Here is a 25019-nt window from a genome sequence, read left to right on the forward strand (position 1 = left end):
AATAAAATATTTAAAATGCATTAGTTTTTAGTTCCTGTGCAGGACGAAGTACTCCCAGGTCACATATAGGACCCTACCATTCCTTTCTAAATATATTTAAACAAGGTACAGGAACAGTTGCTGTATAATACAGGTATACCTTGTAATTATTTTGTAGACCAACATGATTTAAGGGTTATAGTGCAATCTTTACGTAGATGTAACATACAGTATAGATTTGTACACTTCACCACTGTAATTCTTTTGCTATTCCATACTTTAAACTTGTCCTTTTTTCATTTTAGCTGTTTTAACAGGAAACAACGTTGGCTTCTAGACAACCTGCATACGTATAAATATCTACATTTAAGCTTTAAAATGAAAATAAATTATAAAAACAGACTCCTTTTGAATTTACAAAATTTTCCCTGTTCCTACATACTGTACAATACATTCAACAATCATCTCATTTTGAGATTTATGAAGAAAATACTGATGCTTTACACTAAAACCTTATTCACCCCCCTCTGCCTACTTCTAGTACCATTTGCAAATAAATATATTTAACACTGTAGTTAATTTCATTGTTTTGCAGCATACCAAAAAAATTAGTAGTGCAACTTTCTATCCTTCCTTTATACTCCTTTCCATTGTGTTTCTTTATATACTAGAAAAATGCTACATAAGCAAAAGCACATTCAGTCATGTATGTTGCTCTTTTGGAAACCAGTAACAACCTATAAACCTACTCTATATTGAAAATGCACTAACAGAAAAAAAGCAATGCAAGTCAAAAGAATAAATATGAAAAATAGACCTAAAAACTGTATGATGTCAGTTCTGCATTGTATTTCACCATTCTTTATCATATTTAAGGGTCTTACTTTTTTAACATTTAAGAAATTCATTGCAGAACTGTTTGTACTATCCCTTCATAAAGAATATGAGAACCTCATGTCTGTTCTTTGTAAGTCAAAAAAACGGAAGCTTTAAGGTAGCTTTAAGGTTTCCCTTCGCAGACTGTCTCAAAGTAAAGACTTAATTCACAAGTATTGTGCTGAAATCGCCTTCAACATTACGTCAGTTTCAATGGAAAGAGATGGGTGTCAGTTGCAGTGACCATCACAGTATCAGAGCCCTTGAAGTGCTGTTGGTAGCTGTGTATGTGCTCAGATATCTTCTTGCTTGTTCAGTCATGATAAGCTGGTCTTCTGTTTTTCCATAAACAACTGCTTCCCATTCACAATTTGACTGCATAAAATAAAATTCAGTTAAAAAGATTCTTTTAAATAACTAAAATACTTGAACAATTCTTATACAACCTTTCAGAGTAATAATAAATTATTAAAGTCTAGTAATACTGTATTTTACCGAGAAGGATTCAGTTCTACAATACAATACCTAAAACCTGTGACAAAGCTCCCTCTCCACCCCTTAATCCAGCTCCCCGGCAGTGCATCTGTTATGCTTTAAGTCCTAACACACAAAATTAAAAACACTCTTAAAAAGACACTAGTTCAACAATTGATACATAAAAGGGAAGTTAATTAAGTCATCTTTTCTTTGGATATCTTCCCCCTTAAATGTGCTAAGTTCAACTGGCAGAAAAATACATTATTGGCAGCTGTCTGGAGATACCAAGGAAGGCAAAATAGTTTGGCAGCTGAAAAAGAATCCCATGAAGGACTTCACTGAACCAAAGTGGCAGCTGTGGAAGAACAGTCAGATGTTTTGGGAATATATTAAAAATGGCAAAGGAATTAGGAATAAAAATAATGAATGAAAGAATAATTGAGTCACTAGTCCTGCTTCTTCCATGAAGCAAACTCTGCATGTTTACATATTTTATTGAATCTCAAGCTGATACGTAGCAGCTCTAAATTGGACCTGACACTAGCAGATTGTAGCATAATGAATAATGCACGATTTCCTCCCTCCCACATTGAGCTAGAAACTGATCCAAAGGATCAGTTCCACATATAGATGCACAGACAAAATCAGCCATTTGAGTTTCTCTATAAATTTAGCAGGACTTGATTCATGGAAGAGACTTGTGGTTAGAGGGAATTTCTCAGAGAAAAGAGCAAAAAGAGAAAGATGGTTCAATATTTGTGAATATAGTATGACTAAGCTCCCCTTCTAAGTATTCTTAAGAGCATAGTTCTAGGCCAGATAGATGTATCCATCTTTGCTGCAATTCACAGTGGTTAATTCTTTTTTTTAATATCACAATTAAATGAGGTTTGTTCTTTCTTCTCATAAGAAAGGATCAGAAAGTACTACTGTTGTCTCTGTACTTAAAAACATGTCATTGTTAAAGCAATTAAGTGGGACATGGAAGATCAGGCTCCAGGTGCCCTGCCTTTTTTGGTTGGTTTGTTTTTGTTTTTTTTTTTAATTAATACAGAGCTGTAGTCTGAGAAGACACAAAAACTTTCAACATTAACTCCCTATGGGGGAAACTGGAACAAGTACCAAGCCCGGCCAAAGAGAATCTCTCCCTAAACCTGGTAGTCAAGACGCACACAGAGGAAAAACTAGGTTCCACACTTTTAACAGTATGGAAAATATACAGATGAACAAGAACAAGCACATTAAAAGAACAATTACCAAACAGAACCTGTGGATGAACTCTGCTTAATGAATCCCACTAGGCTTATTATGAAGTACCAGACAAATTTGAGAAACTTAGGTGCTACAGAGGTTTAGTTTGCAACAAGTCCAGTTTTCTTACTGCTAGACTTGGGTACTCAAACCTGTTTTGTAGGTCTACCCTATCCCGATATTTTTCCTCACGTTTAAATCTTAGAGGCCACTCAATGAAACATCAGGGTTGTATTTAAAGAACTGAGCTATGAATAAACACTTCATGGACAAATGACCAACTTACAAGAAATAAGGATCATGGAAACAGTGACGAAAACTAGATCACTGAATTGAACAATTCTAGACATTAGTACAAGACAAAAAACAAAAAGAAATTCTTTGTTAACCTGCTAACAAAACTAACAGAATTCTTTGCATCCAGACCTGAAGAGCTTTCTCCAGTTTGACATTTTTTGAAGCACATGCATTCAGTTTCTTCTTAACTACTGCATTTGCTTTGTTTGCTGGATTTGTATCCTGGTTTTCTGATGTCAGGTTACATCTGTTGTCATGTATTTCCAACAATGGTATCATTAATAAAGATGTGGTATATGCATTTTCTGACTATTGACAAAAAAGAATAATAATTAGTATTTAATGATCATAATTAAAAAAAGGTCTTCAACTGCTGTGATCAGAAAAGCCAAAATGTAAACAAAGCAAATACTATCAGAAAGACCCCAGGAAAGAATCTGAAAAGAAAAAGTAATGAACAGTACATGAAGAACTAGCCTGGTCTACACTGGGGTTCACAGTCAATACTGAGCACAGCAAATCAAGTAGCTGATAGTATGATTTGAGCATTACTGACTAGACGGTTTCTTTCATACCAAGTCACACTACAACTGATTATGTTTTGGTAAGAACAAGACTTGATAAAGTGGTAACTACAGAACAGATTTAAAGAAAAAAAGCTTGCAATTCACTTCTAGTACAACCCTTGCGAAAGTAAGCACAAGGAGGCTGGAGTAAAAAAGCGAAGATCACATCAGTATCAGTGGGAGGAACTGCTTTAAGAACCGAAATAAGCACTGGATTGATCATTCCAGAAGATTTTTATATGCCGATAATGTTTATGGAAATAAAAAGAAATGAATCCACCTTCACTATAGCAAAGCAGAAGAAAGGTATGTGGCAATTTTAGAGAGCAAAATTAGATGAGAGTAACAGTGGCGTATGTCCTTGTTCACTTACAAAACCACTCCATTAAACTGCGCTAAACTACCTTTACATATTTATTCTACCTCGGACCTTACTCCTAACTTACCGCCACAAGGACACACAATTTCTACTTAAGGATTGGTACATTTTAATCACATACTACCACTATCTCTCTTGCTAAGAGCAAATGTTCGTGTTGCACCAGCATCCTTCATTAAAATGAAGGAAATGCATATTTTTCCCGGTCCACTGCCCTTAGTATATCACAACATCATAGTGTATCTTTGGTTTAGCTTAATAACATGAACATCAGTGATGCACAATATACCATGTCATAACAAGACATTGCTAAGAAAACACCGGGCATTTTGTTTCTGTTTTGAATAGCCGCAGCAACGCTACTCCCCACAAGAGATGTTCTTGTGGAAGCGGGGAGTTTCCACTAGGTGGCAGAGCACTTAACACCCAGCGGACAGACACCGAGGCTTGGCACAGGCTACCAGGCATCAAAGCAGGCAATTTAGAAAAACAGCTACATTAATCAGAAAGGGGTATGACTTAAGCACCTGCTGTTTTTAGAGACTTTGACTCCTACCTCTTGAATGTAGCTTTATACCTGATCAAGAGTCACAGACATTTCCTCTTGCAGAATTAAACACATACATACATTAATTTAAGAACTAGATTAGGATAAAGTTTTCCTACAAACTACAAGACTAAAGATTAATCTATAGAATCACTCAACTGGAAAAATATTAGGCTACTTTTTAAAAGAATGAGGGACCAAAACAGCCCCATCTCTGAACTTTTGATGTCTTAGTTGTTGAGGCAGAATTATTCAAATTCATTCCGGCAAGGAAGCCCACAAACCTCATCTTCTACATGCTTGGTATTTCCTAAAGTATCCCCCTACTACATGAAGCGGGAAAAGGAAAAACATGCTACCTAGTATGTGATTAGGTGTCTTCAGAGCATGTTTGCTAGACTGCCAAGCATGCAAAACACAGGGGCAAACGCCATCTTCCTGGCATGTTACAGAGAGCTTCAGTGTGCCATGTATCATCGAATCATAAAATGGTTTGGGTTAGAAGGGACCTTAAAGATCACCTTGTTCCAACCCTCTGCCATGCTAAAGTTTAGAGGCAACCAGCATGGAAGCAGCTTTGCTATAACACATTACTTTACCAGTCCTGCTCTGAAGGCCTGAAAGGAAGAATCCATGCATGAATTCAAGCCTGATGTTCAAGTATTGCTTAAGTACTCAAAGTAGTACTTCAAACTGAAGATGTTTTTCACTTTCTAGATTTATGAATCTAGCCTCAATCCATACACTTTATTGTAGCTGGTAGAATGAAAGCTACTCAGTTCTGTATTAATGTCGCTGCCAGTGATGCTCTTCAGTAGTTTAGTACTTACCTGTACATCTAAACTATTATCTTCTGTGAAGAGCTGGGCACCAACCTCTTCTTTTTCCCACGGATCTAGGACCAGTGATTTTCTGACTTTTTTAGAAGAGTTGTGCTGCAATAAACATTTTGCAGAGAAAAATTGTAAAATATTATTTAAAAGCAGTTATTCCCTATCTGAAATTATTATTGTAACGTTACCTCCTGCTTGCAGCTTTTATACACAGTGTCATCTTCCTCCTTGAGAAATATATCTGTTCCAGTTTCCTCTTTCAAAACTTCCCTAATGTCTTCCTCCAAGAAGGCAAGTGGTTGTGACTAAGTTAATTAAAATTTGAGGAGAAAATACAGGAAGTTTATTAGTTGCTAGTTTTCACCATATTCTACTTCCAGCTAATGTAGGCCAGAAAACAGATCTTGCAAAATATAGCAACAGATAAAAGGATTTAGGCTATTGTAGTCAACAACTACAGATCAACATTTCAAGGCTATACAGATTTTTAAATTCATTTTTCTAGCCAGATAAAACATATACATGCACACAGTGCCTCAAAACATGCAAGGCAGTACTGAAGACAACATGCAAACTATTTGTTTGCATTTATTAGCAATGTTTATCCACTGACAAAAGGAATAAAAATACTTTATATATACTTAACACATACATAAACACATATATGTATATATACATGCATACAAACGTACTAAAAAACTGTACTATAAAAGTATAAATGTTGTTGGGAAAGGAATTTATACCAATCTTAACACAAATCTTTGAATAAGACATTGATAGTCCTAAGTACAGTACAGAATTTCACAGAAGCCATACAGATGGCTCCTTTGTGTACCAACAGGAGAAGAATTCCCTTAAGCCCTCAAAATTTGATTTTGAACAGGAGGTTAACAGTGGACAGAAACAGGAATGCCAAACCACTCCATTTGCATAGTGAGAAACTGTGAATCTATAGGGTAACACAGATGGTGCCAAGCCCTGTGGCAAAGTCTGAGCTACCTTCTGTGTTTGCAGAAAAGAAGCAGTCAATATATATTGGCTGGAATTTTTTCAGAACTTGAAAAGCATATGTCTAGTGAATTCCAAAAGTTATTATGCATTAACATACCTTAGCTAGGTTAGTAAGAGAGCAAAAATTGAATTCATTTGGAACAAACAAACAAACAAAAAGCAACATTATCTATAGTCGATCAAAAAAAAAGTCTCCTGTGACAGCTAGATGAATCAGAGGAACCATGGATTGCTATATTAAGATTCTGGTTTTTAGGATGAATAAAATGTAGATGTCACTCAAGTAAGGCCCTAGGAAGGATAAAACACTTCCAAACATCTTCCCATAAAAAAAATTCTCAGAATACTAGCACACTGTGGTAAACATCCAGTTTCAGTCCTAGCACTGTAGAAGAACCAAAACCAGAAAACAACTCAGCTCTTACATAGTCTAGAGGATTCAAAGATAATGCAGTTTTTCAAATGTGAAAGTTGCTTAAAAGAACGAAGTCAGTCACATTCATCTGCACCACTTTGCTCTTACTAGATTATCCAGCTGGAGGACCCACACTTACAAATTTTCTTTTGAAAAAACAGAATGTTAAAGTATTAAAATTAAAATCTCAGACAATGATGTTACCACCTCATAAGAGGTACAGTGTTAGCAAGGCTACACAAATTTAAAACAACTCACAAATATGGAACCAATGTGTTTAAAGATTATTTATGGCAGGGTGGTTGGAACTCGATGATCTTCAAGGTCCTTTCCAACCTAAACCATTCTATGATTCTATGATTGTGGATGAAATGATGATATGTACCAAATACCATTCAAAAAGACAATGCCTCTGTACTACACTGAAGGATACTAGTCTAACATACAAAATCTGAAACATTTTTGATTCACATTCTAGCTGTTCTCTATGGAATGTCACTGAAACAGCAGCATTGTTAGAAAATGCTTTCTAAGATCATGCTGAGGCTTACAATATCTGAAAAAAAAGAGGGCATTTAGACTTTAACAAAGAAGAAAATAAACAATGTCATCACATACCGTGAGTTTGAGGGGACCATACTTTTTTTCCTGAGCAGCCAAAGCATTTTTAAAAGGAGTTGGAGTCCTTGGTGTTGAACCCAAAAGAGATCTTCTAATTGTGGGAGTTCTAAAACTATTCACGCATAGAAAAGTGTTCATACATACATTTCAATATTTTCTTTATGAACAGTAATGTAACAAAATGAATCTAAGAAATATTTTAAAGTACCTTCATTTACACAACTGATTTCACCACCATGAATCTTAAAGTATTAAGATCACCATAGCATTACCCCAGGTATATTAAACTTTAATTAGATTTTGTTCAGTATTTTAAAACAGGAAAAAATTCTTCTTTCTTCTTAACTTTCTGTTAAGTTAAAAACAGGAAGCCAGTTTGCTTGGACACAAGTATTTAAGTGTTAAGGGTTTTAAAACTCATTCACAGTATGCATATAGATAGACTAATTTCTCAGTGGTTTAGAAAAACTTGGTTTTATTCAAGCAACACCATCAGATGTTAAATGTAATAATCTTACCCCACATTTTCCTTTTGATCTTTTGGTGTCATTTCCTTATGTAGAGGAGTTGTAATAAGAACTTTCTGCCCACAGATTGGAGTCGATGTAAATGCAGGATTTTCAAGGTTAAATTGTTCATTTCCAGAGCAAGTGTTGAAAAACTAAATGCGAGAGAAAAAAAAACTAAGCAACTTTAAAGGACAAAACTTCACCACTGTACTGAGCAGTAAAAAAAAATACGTATACATCTGAATGGCTTTTACTGACAAACCCCAATAAACTATTCTTGACTTATACTTTTTCTTGACATTTGCAATATTTACAGCTGAAACCTTGATTTTCTCCTTAAAATCCCTGCCACTTAATTAGGTCACAGAGACAATAAGTCTCTTTTAACAATTACTTGCATGAGAAAGTGTGAGCTGAGACATGACTCCCCTCCCCCCGTTAGTCTTCAAAACAGAGGGAACAGGTTATTTAATATTTTCTTTTTAATATATCTACCTTTATGCAGATGTTTTAAGAAGTTTTTGGACATATTTGTTTAGGGTACAACGTATGACTAGGGAAGAAAGTACTTGTAATTTATAATCCATCCACTGCAGTCTTCATACTTTAGCCATATTTAAAAATAGACCCACCTGTGATGGAGAAAATGGTAGTGTTTTCACTGGTGTATGCTTTAGTGCAGCATTGATGGCATCGTTACACAAGCCATCATTCAGTTCATTAACTGGTGATTGCCCAACACGCAATCTCTTTTTCTTTCTCAGGATAGTAGGTGGAGTGCTGAATTTAGTTAAGTTTGGGGTTGCTGGAAAAACTGCTTCTTCCTCACCGCTAATGCTACTATGTTTTTTGCCATCAAGCAAAACGCTGACATTATACTGGCACTCAGAAGTCCCTTCATTGTGTTGAATCCGCATTAGTTTTACTGGAGCTGGCTTGACGGGAGATGCAACAGCCTCCGAAAGCTCAAAACTGGTGACATCACTCCACGCTACAGGATCCTATGAGGCAAGGTGCAAAACACTCAAACACTAGCAGGTTTATCCAAGATTATTTCATAATGTCCAAGCCAATCTAACAGCTCTCTACCTCCAAAAGCCACATACTGAACTATTCTCCCTAATATCTTTCACACAATCCTAAAACAATTAATATTGTAAAACACAATTATTTTAAAACAGACAATAAAACAAATCAATCAATATGGGTGAAACTACAGACAACTACAACGTAAGGTAATTTCAAGAGTATTTTATACATATTGTGTAAATTGATGTTCCTAAATAAACATCTTTTTAGAATAAACACAGACTTACAGATTCAATAAGTTCTAGCGTCTCTGCAAATTCTGGAATGGTTTGTAGAGATGATAACATTGTATTTGCTTCCACAGCCAAATACCTAGGGGGTGAATTCTGCTGAACAGATGTGCCCTGGGTCTCATCCATGCTGTAGAACTCACTTGTTTGTTCCCCAAGGCTAGTGAGTGTATTAGAGACACAATCTTCCGTGACAAAACTCCCAGACCAACAAGGTACGTTTCCAGCTTGCTAAAAAGTATGAAGAAACATGTTAATCTATTCAATTTAGAAGTTGAAAAGAGTCAATTATGTGACTGTGCAGAGGGAAAAAAAAGTAGTATGTGGAAAGATTAAGCGCAACTATTAATTTTCTGCTTTTTCAAACACTAATTATCTGTTTGCATTAATGCAGTTAGTCTTCTCCTTAAGTTAACATACTCAACATTCTCAAATTGTGTAAGATTTTTATCTTACCTCTCATTCATATCTTATACATGCTTATAACTTAGGTAATTATGGGTTGTATTGGAAGCCATCTCTGATGCAAGTTTCCTGTGTTCCTGAACATCAGTATATTACGAAGTCATCTTCACTACAGAACACAGGTACATTTTAAGATTAGAAACTGTTTCTAGAATGTGAAATACTTCGTTTGATCCGATTTTTTTTTTAACGCAGATTCTGCACTGATAGTTTACTTAACTTCTAAATGGTTATCCCATTTTAGTACACTGCTTAGTACTCAAGAAACAGATTTTAATTTTCACTGGAAATCTAGAAGCAAAAGAGATTACACTGGAGAAGCAGAACGTTGCTCGTTCTAAGAGAATGCCAGGAATAGCTCCACCACAAAAAAATGGAAGTTCACCTGTAATCTAAATTAGCAATCAATATGGTTGGGTTGGTTAGGTGTCTGATGTAGTTCACAGCCCTCTGTTCCTGAGGAAATAAGTGACTGACATCTGCAAGTTTCCCTCATTCTGCTAAAGTACATGTAAATTTTGTACAGTGCAAATGTATATACTATTTGTCATGTTCAAATGCAGATATTAAGTATTGCAAGCACTCACACAGGAGTTTGATAAAAATATAATTTACAGGATGTTTTGAAATCAAATAGGGAAAAACCTATGTATTTTTCACCTTTCTCTGTTGAACAGATGATGAACATTGCTGATCTATAAAACTGAATGGCGGGGACATCAACAAGCATGCTACCTCTTGAAGAGGATTAAAATCCTGGCTCTTAGGAACAACTGCCAAATTGCAAGTCATATTTCTGCTATTTTCAGTTTAGAAAACTACACTGAAAATAATTTGCCTGAATTGTAGTATATAGACTTTGTTTTACAACCCAACAGCCATCGGTTTGATTTTAGAAGGTCGGGTAAAAAAACACAAACCCAAACATCCATTACTAAATTGCTGAAGATTAATCTCAGTAAAGCATATTCAAATATGATTCTATAATTTGCAGAAATTTACAGTCCTTACAGAAGACACTTGTTTTCTTCTGATTTCATTCTCTGCTGACATAAGTAGCAATTCAAGTTCCTTTATTTTCTTTTCCTTATCAGGATCATCATCGATAAATGACTGCTGAAAAATTTAAGAAAGAAGCCATTACTATTTTCCACCTCCACCACCACTCCACAGTAAAGATTCTACATTATAACATAGCTACACTTTTAACAGAAATCCACAATAGCAGGAACAGAGCTGTTCAACCTGTATCATATTTTGTAATACCATAGTTACTCGCAAATGAAACAACTCCAGCAATTACCAGGAAATGTATCAGATGTTAAAGTGGTATACAAGCTAATATTTTAACAGGTTTCTAATATGGCCTGTAAATGCTCAATAAACTATAACACTTTTTAACCAAAGGTCACTCGGTTCTGTATTTAATAGGAGCAACAATAGTGGCACCTTGGTAGATGCGTTTGTGTTTTCATGTACTTTCTAGAATTTTGAGTTATTTAACCTCACTAAGTGTGCACTAAAGTGTTTGAAATCAGCATTTGCTGACAGAATGTCTACACAAGCAATCCTACCACTACTACCAGAAAAGCAAATTAACTAATTGGTTTTGGATGGCTGGTTTATTTTTAACCTCCTGAAAATTTTCTATTATTGCTATAAATATAGGTAAGCAAGGATACGTGCCATAAGTTTCAAAGCTAGTTATACTCCCCAGTTTTAGGGAGGACTTCAAAGAGCAGAAAGTATCTTATACTTTTCTGTATAGGGCAATCCAGAGTGTCTAAGGCCATATGAGGCTTTGTTATTCTTATACTGAGATCAGACAAGAAAATGTAACATGAAACAGATGACCTGCACAGGAAAACTTAAGGTTAGGTACAGAGTTCTGCAGTTTGTGCCTCTGACATATCTAGCACAAACAAAGTATGTATTATTCCCTGTGTCAAAATAATTTTTTTACTAATTCCAAAGTCACAAAAATTCTTCCAGGAAGTCATATTGTAAACCAAGACCTACATTCAGTCTGTAACACATGAGGAATTTCAGTTATATGCTAAGTGAGCCCATAGGAGCAAAAGGACATAAATATATACAATTATTTTTCTTTGTTGTAAAGTTTTCAAAACTTTAGAAAAAAATAAAATCTATTAAGAACAAAAAAGCACAGCCATAAGCGTAAGTCACAGAAAATTATTTGAACTAAGTGTTTCAGATAGGGTTATATTTATTATATATATAAAGTGGTAAAATCTAGTCCTTAAATCTCTCAAAAGCTAGGTAATACTAAGAGGTCATAATTTTAACCTAAAGATTTAACTAGCAGACTGTGTTTTAAGCCATACTGCTGTTCAGAAATAAGCACAACCGTTGTGTTTCTGGGATGTATAAAGATAGGTCCTTTTTTCCTACCTAGAACTACTAATTAAGCTAGCAAGCTTATTTACAGAAGAACACTTACATAAATTCAGGTGCAGCATAAAGACTTAAAGATATATTGAAGTTACAGGTTTTTAAACTCTTAATTTTGCAGCACAATACACAGTACGTTCTCTTTGTTTATGATGCCTGTTAACAATTTACCTGAGCTAAGTTGGAAGAAGCTGAAGCATGTTCTAGACAGCTGCCTTCTGGTGAGGCATACTGGTATGCTGGAATCTAAAAAGACATAAATAATTTTACAAACCTGAAAAGTAGGCTATAAAATTATCTCTAATTTATTATACATAAACTGTTTATTATGGCTTACAAATCCTGTTACCACAATATCACAAAAAACCTCAACAGATCTTCATTCTTTCCGATTTGTTTCTTGTTCCAAAACCAATAAATTATTTGAAACTGGGAAATACTAATTATTTTGGATTTTGAACTTACATGTGTCTGAACAGGTATGTAAAATTGATTCTGATTGTGCAAGTGTTCCATAGTCAGACAAGGTTGGGGCTGAAGTTTGGATGAACTAGCTCTTTCAGACTTTATACCATCTTGTAAATATCCTTCCTGTTCCACCTTTCTTCGCATTGTTGAATTCCAGTGATTTTTAATCGAATTATCAGTCCTAAAATGAAAGTTTACAATAGTGACCGGTTTCCATATCTCAAAGTTTACTATATGCCATAATTTACAGGGTTTATACAGTAGGTTAATCCGAAGCCACAAATCCAGAAAGCTTCAGCAGCTTGGACTGAAAGTTCTATTATCAGTGAGGTTTTAGCACAATGACTAGAAAACGACTCTTTTCAAAACTTCCTTCTACTGAACTTCAAATTTGCAGGAAATTAACAGTGGCAAAAGAGAAAGCCTTGCTTCTGGCTATTATCACAGGTGAGAAACTTTTTTCTTGGATACTTGGAACAACCATGTGTTGTCTGTCACTACATTACTTATCATCTCCTACAAATTTGCAGAACACGAAGCTAAAGCAACTACCCTACTGTCCCATAGCGTAAGGGCACCATGGCTAGTGTTTGTCACTGGAAGACATCTCTTCTAAAAAAATGACAGCCTGAATTCCCAGCTCTGAGTTTTATGTGTAGCTTTGTGGAAGAATATCCTGCTACCTCTTGGTGCCCTTGATCTTGTAAGGGGAAAGCAGGCGTGCCAGAAGACCTGTATGCATTGTCACTATCCTTGGAAAGAAAACACCTGCAGTTTGACAAGCAAGCTGAAATCACTTTCAATGCTAGACAAGCATTAAGGCAGGAGTAGGGTATGAAGGCATTATAGTCTAAAATACTAGCAATATTATTACTAGCCTTAGAGAGAGGCACACAGAAATAAAAATTGCTTTAAGCCCCATTTTTCATTAAATCTCAACTCCAAGAAGTATTCCTCTTTTGCATCCCCCTAGTGTTAGACTCTTTACAAATTCTCTAGGTCTAGGATCCAGTCTTTAGCTAAGAGTCTCAACCTGGATTTACTTTCAACAAATAAGTTAGTGAATTAGGAATACCTCTGCCCTTACAAACTCATCTTCCCCCTCTGAAATTCTTTTAAGATGCAATTCCTTCCCTTCCTATTCCTCCAAAGGATTTTCTATGTTTCATAGATTGTGTACTTTATCAAAATGTAAAATTTTTAAATGCATGTCTCCAAGGACTGATTCTCCCAACATAACAAGTGTTAACATTCCTTAGGCACTGCAAGATAGTCACCTCCTGAACGCACAGACTGAATTCAGAGAGGGACAGCTTAACATTAAATTTCAATTAACAGTACAAGGTAAAAAATTTATTTCATTAAAACTCTTTATACACTAAAATTTGGTTTTCCACAAGCATATAAGTGGCAATCACACTTGAAACAAAGATAAGGAGAACAATGCATACAATTCATTCTTCATTTAGAGACTGCATGGTAATGAACTGGCTTTGCAATGCATGACTCTTAAGCCTGCACTTTTGAAGGTTACCAAGATTCTCTTTCTTGAGTGTCCTGTTTAACAATTGTTCCACAAAAAGCAAATAAAAAAAAAAAGAATTTCTGATCTTAAACCAAGAAGAAAGCCACCCCCAAATGCATATTAATGAAGGCGCTTTGATATCAAGTCATAGGATGTTAATGCATTCTTCCACTATTACTTGCAGTGACAGTTTTTTCTAAGTCAACAGGAGGATTTTTGAAGGAACTTGCAGAGTGGTAGAGATCTTTTTATTGGTTGTATGGCTTTTTAAGAATACATAATCAAACGCAAAAGATCTTAAAAAATTTCACTATCTATCAAGATAAAGATATTGTGACATAGATTTCAACAGATGGTCTCTAACAAATTACATTGGAAAGAGTTGTGCAATGACCACTTTCCACATTCCGATATTTAACATAAGTAGAGTTGAAAAGCACCTTCCAGGAAGAAGTTTTGCTATTTCAGCCCATCGGTTTCCCAAACGCTTGTGAGCTTCATAGATTATTCTGTCCTCTTCTTCTGTCCACGAAGACTTTTTTACCTCAGGATTGAGATGGTTATGCCATCTCTCTCTGCATTGCTTGCCTATTCTTCCTTTCAGGTGTTTTGCGATTAGAGACCAGCGCTTTGGACCATACTTCTGAACTAATTCAATAACCTGGAACACAGATGAAAGCACATTTATAATTGCAAACCCTAATTTTCCTAACCAAAGACTGATAACACTGAATAACTCACGTTTTAGAATAGTGTCAACTTGATAAGATACTAGGCCTAAGGATGCAGACAATGACTCAGGGTTTTAAAAAGTATTTTGCAAGAAATCAAAAAATTGCTTATTTATTCCAAATTCACTGTGTTTAGAATATAAGTATACGCCAATGAAAATATTCATTTGGAAGTTTCCTTTGTGTCACCCATTACATAAGCTGACATTAGGAAAGACCAAAAAAGCAGCTGTTAAAGATGCTTGGTTTGACTTTTTTTCAACAACAGATGTATTAGAAAAAAACAACACCTCTACTCCCAACTTTCATCCCATTTCTATGTGTTTTTTACACATTAGAAGCTTTTTCTTAAAAGGCTCATGAGAACTGTAAAAAAATAGATTAGGAAGATCATATTCTCAAGTTGACAAATACTAACTTTAAACAGCTTAAAACAGTTTTAAACAGTGAGAATAAGCAGTCAATTTGAAATACCATATGTGAAAGCTGTATGTGCACCTCCCTACAGGGCAGTATGGGTTTTGCAGGCAAAAAGCTGCAGCATGGATTAACAGAGATGGGGAAAAGGAGTCTAAAACACCATTGCTAGCTTCTTTAACAGCAGAGCATGAATTAATTTCCCTTATTCCCAACCCCTTTAAGTCTGGTGGGTTTGAGAAACAAGAGATGTAAATGAGACCTTTGATCTTTAGTGCTGTCAAGAGATCTCCTCTACTTGGTAAGCTAGGGTAGTTCAGCTAGCAATCTAAGCAAAGGGAAATGAAACACTTGAGCAGACCAGACATTCTGTCTACTTAAGAGCAGCTGCATTTTTATTTTTTTCTTCTCACACAGCATAATGTAATTATCTACGTCACAAGATGCAATAGACATCATCTTTGTGGGGAGGAAACCTAAGAAAAAGTACCCATTCTTAACAGTCATATGCCAATTTTATTACAGTAAAAGAGTACAGTATCAATTAGTTTTTTTATTACCCTCTGATCTTCTTCTTTAGTCCAGGGACCTTTAATCAGTTCTGGGTTTAGTACCTTCTGCCATCGATGCTGGCACTGAAAATCCGAACGATTCTGAAATAGTTTTAGAAGACCAGTGTAGCTGTTAAACTCTTGAATACATAGAACTGTAAGTATTAGCTAGCCAGAATTATTAGTTTATTTCAAATTAAAAGACTTATTCAGACCTTTGTTCTAAATATAATAATTACATTCTCCCTTATTATTTCTTCTTCCATTTGCTTATAAAAACTCTTCTCCAGAAAAAACAGCCTTGCACAAAGCTCTAATCCAATTACTTCAATGTTCTTATTTGATAATCAAATTCAGAACTTACTCTTCTTTAAAGAAAAACTTAGAATTATTTTTGTCCTCATTACTCCACACCTTCTCTGAATCTTATATGATTGACATGCTTTTGACATTATCTATAGCCTACATAAGGAAAGACATTTTTAAAGGAAATACTTTTTCTTTCAAATGAAAGAATAAACTTTTTTCTAAGTCTCAAATGGATATATTCTCAGCTCTTTTACTAGAGTGTTAAGGAAAACAGATTTATATCAGGTTTAGCTAACACGTACTAATTAAACAACATTACTTTTCCTGCTCAGGACAGATGGTGCTTTTCTGTAGCTTTACTAAGGATCTTTTGAAATATTGTTCCCAATTATGAAAGAGAAGTAAGCTTTCACTTAGCCTCCTAAAAACTGTAAGAAAGTTTGGGGCTCTCAGGGTAGTTGGTCCAATCCTTAGAAATATGCAGATAAGAGCCTACCCTACCACAGCATAGTAGTACACCTTTTATAACACTGGGACATGATGATTTACTCTCTTCAGTGCAAGCTGCTGGACAGCCAGTACCAATTTCAAGGTTTTGCTGGGCTTGTCTACCAAGTAAAGGTGTTACCATGCTAAGATAAAGTTAAACAAGAAGCAGTCTGCAAGACCAGGAAAGACATCGAAAACACTGGGATTTTACATCTAAAATTACATTGATCACAGTACCTTCAAGGTAGTAACAAGTAGACAATGTACGATTAAAAAGCACACTAGAGTTTGTTACAAAACATCATTATTTCCTGAAGGAGACAAGCTAAAAAAGACAGGCTCAATATAGGATAGCTGTTCCCATTTTCAATGAAAGAAAAATTTTGAAACTGCGGCCTTTTAGTGTTTTTAGCTCCCAGGCATTTCTGAAATCATGACATATTTGGGGAAAAGAACAAAACAAATGATGGGATGAAACAATAAAATTGTTTCAGGTCTGCCTGAGCCACAATAAATTGAAAGAGAATATCAGCTGTGTTCCATCTCTTGAGAGTCACCTTTAAGCCATCTTCACTTTGGGGGGCAAAATAGAGGGAAGTTTTACTTGTGCCCAGCCCAATAGTGAAATGAGGTTCTGAAAACATGGCAGTTTGAGTGCCTTTACATGCTAGTAACTCAAGATATGCTTGCTTTTCCTAGCAAAAGACCATCAATAACAAGGTAAGCACTAATAATGCCAGCCTTTATTATTTGGCTTTGTCATTTGAACACTGCAATAGGTCACCCAGAGAGGCTGTGGAGTCTCCATCCATGGAGATATTCAACACACAGCTGGACACTGTCCTGGTCAGCCTGCTCCAGCTGACCTTGCTTAAGCAGACTAGATCTTGAGAGGTTCCTTCCATCCTCAATGATTTGGCAAGGGGAAACCTGATCCTCCATGCGTGTTTCCCCATGATAGCTGGGGAGCCTTTTTTTTTTTTTTTTCAACCTCACTTGGGTTGAGCTGAACAATAGCCTTCTGTCTACACAAGATTTTGTTTTCAGCTGGAGAACTTTTTATTATATTAAACTGTTAGATTTGCTGAGTGCAACTCCATACTACACCTGCAGACTAATATCACCAAACATGGTATTTTTAAAACAGTTTTATATAAAATCTTTTTGATATTATGTCTTTCTCCTCTGCCATTCACTCATTTCACTGCTTTTTGGAAGGGGATAATACACATGTAAGGAACAGCGATTTGTTTATGCACCCCTTAAATTTAGGAGCTTTGAGTTCGTTCCCAATATCTATACCTTGCCACCTGGGGAAAAAAAACAAAACAAAACCAAAAAAAAAAACAGAAGCACCACAGTTGCACAAATATGATGAGAACAATGAAAAGTTACAGTTGTTCAACATTTAGAATTCAAGTCTATTTTTACCTAGTTACAGAGGAATTTCATACATGCCACTCAATATTATACGAACCACAAAGGTGGGAGGTGGGTGTAACTTTTTTATTTCTAACATTTGAATATTCAATATTACTTCTAGGTAGTGAATTCAGCCTTAGATTCTAACCATGTTTTTATAGTAGGCATTTTATAACATTTAATTAGAAGAGAAACTGCCATCATTGATTCTAGTTGTAGGTATTTTCTACCAGTAGTGCAGCTCATACAGCTGAGGAGTCATCTAGTGTTTGAACCAACAGGTCTTTTACTCATTCCACCTGACCATTGGAACAGAACAAGGAATTTTAAGTGTCTGTAGGAGACTTCCAAGAAACCTGCTAAGGTTCCATTCAAAGCAACTGAAGATACCACTGGGTGGAAAGATTTACCTGTTAGGGAAAGCAGACAACACTGAAAAAATAAAAACAAAGAAAACCCCCCAACAAACACCAAAAAAAAACCAACACAAAACCAAAACACACTCACACCCTATCCTCCTTTTCCTAAGGTGTTTAAGAAGCCTATCCTGTTCCTTTCAAGCAATCTTTCAGATGCAACCCACTCTCCTAACTGCTTCAGAAGCAACCTGTGAGCTGTAGATGTAACCACCACAGTGATGTAACCAACAGGAAGCAGGAATATATTCCAGAAGACAAATCACAAGCGTGGACAGAAGGCATCTATTATTTTTGATTTCTTCAGACCATCACTTGAGCCCCAGCCTGAGCTGATAAGGTTCTCCAAGGTCTGAGCTAGATCTCAAGTCCAATTTACAAGCATCCTTTAAAATATATTTTACCATTGTATATTTCTGACTTCTAGTTCACCTCATTTCCAAACTAGACATATATGATCAAAGTAAATTAATATTAAAGTAACTTAACTGAAACAGATTCAACTTACTTGTAGATGACTAGCAATGAAAGCCCAATCATCTGTACCATTTTGTTCCACTAGCTTCTTCAGCCTTTCATCCTGTTAAGACATAACCTCAGCCAATAAATGTTACATGCTATTCCAATACAATATTAAATGATAACATATTTCACATGCTACCAATATTCTACATGAATGAAACTAAAGCCAAAAAAAGTATTACCTCATCACGTGTCCATTTCACCCTGTTACATATCTTCTTCAAACCTTTTTGTTGCGGTAGTTCATAGTCATGATCCACATATTGAAGGTCATCATCTTCCTCACTACAGAGTACAACAGAAGAGTGAAGAAGATAGAAAAAAAGTTTAAAATAACTCTAAGGAACTTATTTTTTTCTAGCTACTTGTAGCTTTTTTCTAATCTGTACATATTGTTCTAAAATGACATATGGAATTTGCACGAACATAAGCTCTGCCTCCAGCAGTGGCCTATATTCACCATGTCGAAGGAACAGAATTAATTTGGCTTTCACATACTGGGATATGGATAGATAATTCATTCCAAGTCCAGACTTAAATTTGAAGCAAAAGCTCTTGTTTAAGGTCATATTTTGATAACACATTTATAAATCATTATTTTAAACAAATGAGCTTATAAGATAAAGTGGTTTGCTAGTCTGCAAAACACATTCATGTTCCACCTCCATCACTCAAATAACACAACAAGGGTGCCAAGTAATTTAGCATCGACTTGAGATTTTAAGTGGGCTCCTGTCTTGAGTAAAAGCGTTTCCTCTGTGTTACAGGAATTAGATACAAATATTTGAAAACAGAAATATTCCAGCAAGAAATAACTACAGTATCAGTGCTGACGCTCTAAGAATCAGAGGGGCAGGAAGCCCGGTAACCTCTGTGACTCCATGTAGATCACACTCCATCTACTGGAGAAATGCATACTTCACAGCCTTGATAAACAAAGCCTTACAAACAAGCAGCACAGGGAAATGTTTCATGGAAATATCATTTAAACTTATATGTCAGTGACTCATGTTAGACAGCATAAATTCAAACACATGTGGAAATCTAGGCCTAACAACAAGACGAGCAGTTCCTCTACATTAGTTATCGTAAAGACACAAAGAAGAGACTCCCATTGAAATACACAGATTTAATTAAAACCAGTTTCACACTGCAATCTTAATTTTTCTCCATTTTATTATCAGTATAAATAACCATATAAATATCATAAATTCATGTTCAAAACTAAATTTATTAGTTCTGCTCAGCCCTGAAAATTACTTCTATTTTTCAACCAAAAGTAAAAAAATCACAGTAATGGAATTAACCTGTACTGGTGTCCTAAGACTTGATTGGATGGCAGAGCTCTACATTATTTTCCAGAGCATGCAATTCACCCACACAGCATGCTGATCAACCATTTATGTATATTTGTTATTTCCCATGAAATATGTTCTCTGTGGCTAACACAAATATATGGTCATTCAAGAAGAGCACTACTTAAATTGAAAGCATTACTACAAGATAGTATGTACCCAGCTCTTGCAGACCCAGTGTATTTAGCATTGCTTCTACATCCTACACCACATCTGGGTTTGCCCTACTTGGCTTCATGATGCAGTAGAAATAGTAACACGCAAACATATTAAAACTTTGTGTAGACAGTGAAATACAAAGCAATAAGCTTGTCTAAAGGTCAACAGCAAGTTCTTCACAGTACTTACAAAAAATAAGCTGCAAACACAATGAGTTTTACATTAAGTGGCTTGAGACTTAAAATAGGATTTTAAACTCACAGGTAACTAAGTGCTTTCTCCTCCCCTTCCCACCGCCTTTATTTTGTCTCTTAGCCACAGGTTCTCAACAAACATCAGGAGTGTATCTTGGTATTATAAGGAGAGTATCTTGATATTATAATGCTATTTCATACCAAGCAAGCCATACGATTTACTTAAAACTAAAATTTAGCCTGTGGTTAAGCTATTTGTGAACATGATCTCCTTACCTACTGCACAGCAAACTAGTTCAAGAACAGAGTCTTCAGTTACATGAAACGTCATGGGGATTTAAAAAAAAAAAAAAAAAAAAGAGGAAGAGCTCCATGTACACAGCAGTGATGCTAATGAGAGCACTGGTACTAGACAATGCAGGGTCCCCACCAGCAGCAGCAGTTTAGAACCATGCACCTGGAGTTCTCCAGAGGCATGCGTGTCCCACAGCCAAACCGTCACAGCCGCTGGCTGCATCTGTGCGCTTCACGGGCCTGAGGGCCAGCTGAGCAGACACTAAACTCACTAGCACTTTGATTCCACATGAATAACTGTTTACTCTTTGGTCTTGTTTAAAACAGGACTCCAGTAGATTATAAATCAAATATACATTAATGTTTGGGACTACTAACTTCAGTTTTCAATTACAAAGAAAAGATTTTCAAACACACTGGATTGTTATAGTTCATTTGACAACTATTTTGCAGTTATGAAGCTGTGCTAAAATACTGCACAGAAGTGGAATGCAGCCACCAAATTTCATCAAATAAAAAATCTGGAACCATAAAGAAAGTATTTCCTGAGTTCTGTGCTAGCTGTCTTTGTAATTCTGAGTCAAGAACCATTAAAGGAAAAAATTAAGCTTCCAAATGCAAAAAACAATATCAGTTTAACAGAATTAAACTTAATTCCATTTGGTATAAAACAATTATAACAATTTCTCCTTACTCCACACCTAGACTAACAATCTTGAAATCACTTTTATGTAAGCTCACAACGACCATGATTTAGTTATGGAGACATCATCATCTTCACACACTGACACAGTATTCTTCTAGGGCTACGGATCTCCAACCAAACGTTCCTCTGCTATCCACAACCGGGTTGTATTTTTAATGATGACATCAAAGCACCCTATAGCCATAATAGATAATACAAGCTGAAGCTTTGCAAAGACAGAACTATTGTTTGCAATACCACAGGTGAAAGTCTCTTAAATTACAAAAATGCAGATTCGGAGTAACAGGAATCATTCTCTCTCTGAGCTGATTTTTGCAGACAGTTGAGCACAGACAGCTCCAGCAGTTTGCCTCTGCAAGCAAAGCCCCTTAATGAATCTTTGTTCCTTACAGAACTAGAACCCCAACGCATTGCTTTCTTGGTTTAGTTGCAGTTTTTCAGAAAAATTTATGAACTCCTTTCGTGTCAGAGGAAAATGCAGAAGCAGTTTTAATATGTGTAATTTTGAAACCACCCCCAATTCCATGAGAAGTATGCGGTCACAGTAAACCCCAGATGCCATAGGTAATGCTCAGTGAATAATACTAATGTGTGAGTTCTTTCCTTTCTCAGTCCTAATCCTTCTTTTACATTTCTTTACTACTTTTCAGAAACTCATTTTCTATGTGGGACAAGAAAAACTGCAGCATAAAACAGTTCTCCAAGACCCACCTTCTGAATACAAAGTAAAGACACACCCATTTTCATATCAATAAAACAAAAGATGTAGCAAAACCACCTGGTGCTGCTGCTGAAGCTCTTGAGGAAAACTCTCTCAGGAATACTTAGGCTAGTTTATAACATCCTCAACCAAAGAATATGCCACATCAGAGAAAGTAGGTGCATTTAAGATATTGGAAGAATCAGCAGGCCTGAACATTAACTGAACAACCCCAAGCCTTACGTCAAGGCTGTGCCGAAGCCACTTGGGAGGAGAAAAGCAAGAAGTATTACTCCAGCAGAAGGAAAGTAACCAGCAGGAAAAGCTGCTGCGGAGTCAACGTAGTCGTTACTGACAGGCTCAACGACCACTGAAAAGCAAAGCTAAGGAGTTGCCTAGGTAAGCTACAACAAAGATGGTCTGAGCGAAAGCACAGAAGCGAGAGCAGCCGCTAAGTGAGAGGCGATTTATACCCGAGAGCTGGTGCTCCTAAGCCAGAGAGCAGACGGACAGACAGACACCTGTGCGGGTGCAGGGCGAGGACGTGATGAAATTTGATGAAATCGGAGGGCGGAGGGAGGGAGGTGGGTAGTGACACCCGAGGCCGGGGAGGTGGAAGGAGGCCGAGAGCAGCGCCAGCACAGCTCGGCGGGAGGGTGCGGAGCGGCAGGGACGGGGCGGGGCGGCGGCACCTGGCCGGGATCCCGGGGTGGGGGGGTACCTGGGCGCGGGGCGGCGGCCTGGAAGGCAGCGACTGCCCGGGGTGGGGGGGACGGGACACAGAAGGCGCAGCGATCCCCGGGCCGAGCCCGCAGCCGCACTCACCTGCGCGGTCTCTTCGCCATCCTCGGGGCGCACCATAAGGGGGGCCGCCACGGCAATGGGGCGCAGCGCGGAGGCCCCGAGCCCCCGCCCGGGCTCCTTCTCTCACAGCCGGGCGGCGCCGGCAGGGCGGGCGGAGGACGGAGAGAGACAGTGGCGGTTCAGGAAGGTTTGAGGCGGGCAGGGCTCCTTCGCCGGCCCCCTCCTCCCCGCGGAGCTTCGCGGTATCCACAACGCCCCGGCGGCCGCCCTCAGCCCCGGCCCGGCCCGGCCCCTGGCGCGTCAGGCATGGCTCGGCCTGGCCCCTGCCCGTAAGGACGGAGCGCGCAGCGGCCCCTTTCTCAACCAGCGGTGCCTCCCCCGCTCCTGTCAGAGCCGCCGCGGGCTCCAGCGGCGCCTTCCCGCCCGGGGCTGCTGCCTTGCCTTGCCTTGCCTTGCCTTGCCCTGCCTTGCCTTGCCCTACCCTCCCCGGCCCCGCCGGCCACCGCTGTCGGCCGTCCTCCCCCACCCCACCACCCGGGCTGCGCCGCCACCGCCGCGCTCGCGGCGGGCTCGGTGGGTGCCGCCGAATCTCGCGCCCAGCCTCCTTCCCGAGCCACCGTTTGAATCTGCGCAGGCGGACTGCCGCCCCATTGGCCGCCGCCGCCGCACGCGACCCGGGCGGGGAGGGGAGAGGGGATGAGGGAGGGGCGGGGCCCGGCGCCCGCCGCGGGCGGGCAGGGGGAGGGGCGGCGGGGGCGAGGCATGTCGGGGGAGTGAGTCTTCCCGGCCCCCCCCATCCAGCGCCCCGTAACGCCCCGGCGCGAGCAGCCGCGGGCCGGCGGCAACGGCGGGAGCCCCTAACGGGGATAAAAAAACGGCGGGGCAGAAAAAACAAGTCGCTCCTTCGAGCCGGAATCGAACCAGCGACCTAAGGATTCCCGCGGGCCGCGCCTCTACAGTCCTCCGCTCTACCAGCTGAGCTATCGAAGGGAGCTGCGCAGCCCTTCCACCCCGCCACACACAGCCTAGCCGCCCCTCAGAGTGGGTGGTGTGTGCTGCGGCCCTTCTTCCCCCGTCCCTCACCGGGAACAGCCGGAGCGTAAAGACCTGCTTTCAGAAACGGCAGGCACGCGGAGAGTGCTCGCCCCCAGGGCCTCCTCCCGGTTACCGGCGGGTCGGGCAGCGCAGGGGCCGAGGAGTCTGCCTTCGGCCGTTCACGCCGCCGGGTGGTGCGCGGTCTGTCACGGACTGCCGGGACAGCCCGGGCCTCTTCCCTCCCTTTCTTCCCTCCTCTGAAACCCCGGTGCCCGGTGGTTACAGGCATGCTTGAGAAGCGCGGGTCTCCTCACACCCCGCCGCCCCGCTTACGGGGTGGCTGCTCTGCCCGCTACCCCGTTAGATGAAAAAAGGTCACCCCAGACATGGCAGCACATCCTCTGCCAGCTGCGCTTAGGAACACATGAACCCATGCGGAGCCCTTAGGAGAGCAGGCTGCGGGCACCTGCCGTAACGATGGGGGTTGGCATTACAGCGCCAACTAAAAAAGGGCGGGGGGCTCTTCCCGCTGCCCTGAGGAAGGCTCTGCTGGGGTCAGCCCTTAAAGGCATTCACCCACAGCCTCTGCTCGGTTCCCGGCTGCTCCAGTCCATCACAGGGCCCAATCATCCGCTTCTTCCTTTATTAATTTTAATGTGGTTTTTACCTTAATGGTCGAAACAAATTACCATTAAGAAACCCAGCGTATGGTTTCTTATTCCAAATACATTTTTAAAACATTTTACTTAAAGAAAAATGTTCACCACCACCATAGAGGAGGCTCTCGCAGCCATGAAGTACAAGCTATGCTTGAGCATAATCCATGTATCTTCCAAGTATTCCCTAGATGAAAGCCTTAAGCTACAAGTTATTTGTATAAATGAAGCCTTGTATGCATGGAGTTTGTACATACACACGTATATATGTTCATATCCATACGTATCCCCTGCCTGGGAGTGGAAACA

The 25019-nt window shown here is 38.8% G+C and overlaps 1 protein-coding gene across 1 annotated transcript; it reads right to left on the minus strand.

Moving 5' to 3' along the window:
• Window positions 1-1101: 1101 nt before the first annotated feature.
• MYBL1 (MYB proto-oncogene like 1) lies at window positions 1102-23096 on the minus strand (the record flags this gene model as incomplete). The annotated part of the gene is made up of 16 exons (XM_082480033.1): window positions 23041-23096; window positions 18990-19092; window positions 18794-18865; window positions 15659-15751; window positions 14391-14611; window positions 12423-12606; window positions 12129-12203; window positions 10557-10661; window positions 9078-9311; window positions 8394-8762; window positions 7771-7913; window positions 7250-7364; window positions 5394-5510; window positions 5203-5307; window positions 3010-3189; window positions 1102-1230 (listed from the first exon to the last, which is right to left on the minus strand). Exons 1-16 carry the CDS (start codon window positions 23058-23060, stop codon window positions 1102-1104), a joined length of 2265 nt encoding a protein of 754 aa, XP_082336159.1. The 5' UTR covers window positions 23061-23096.
• Between the last annotated feature and the right edge of the window lie 1923 nt (window positions 23097-25019).

Source organism: Vanellus vanellus (assembly GCF_965231255.1).
Source record: "Vanellus vanellus genome assembly, chromosome: 2".
NCBI lineage: Eukaryota > Metazoa > Chordata > Aves > Charadriiformes > Charadriidae > Vanellus > Vanellus vanellus.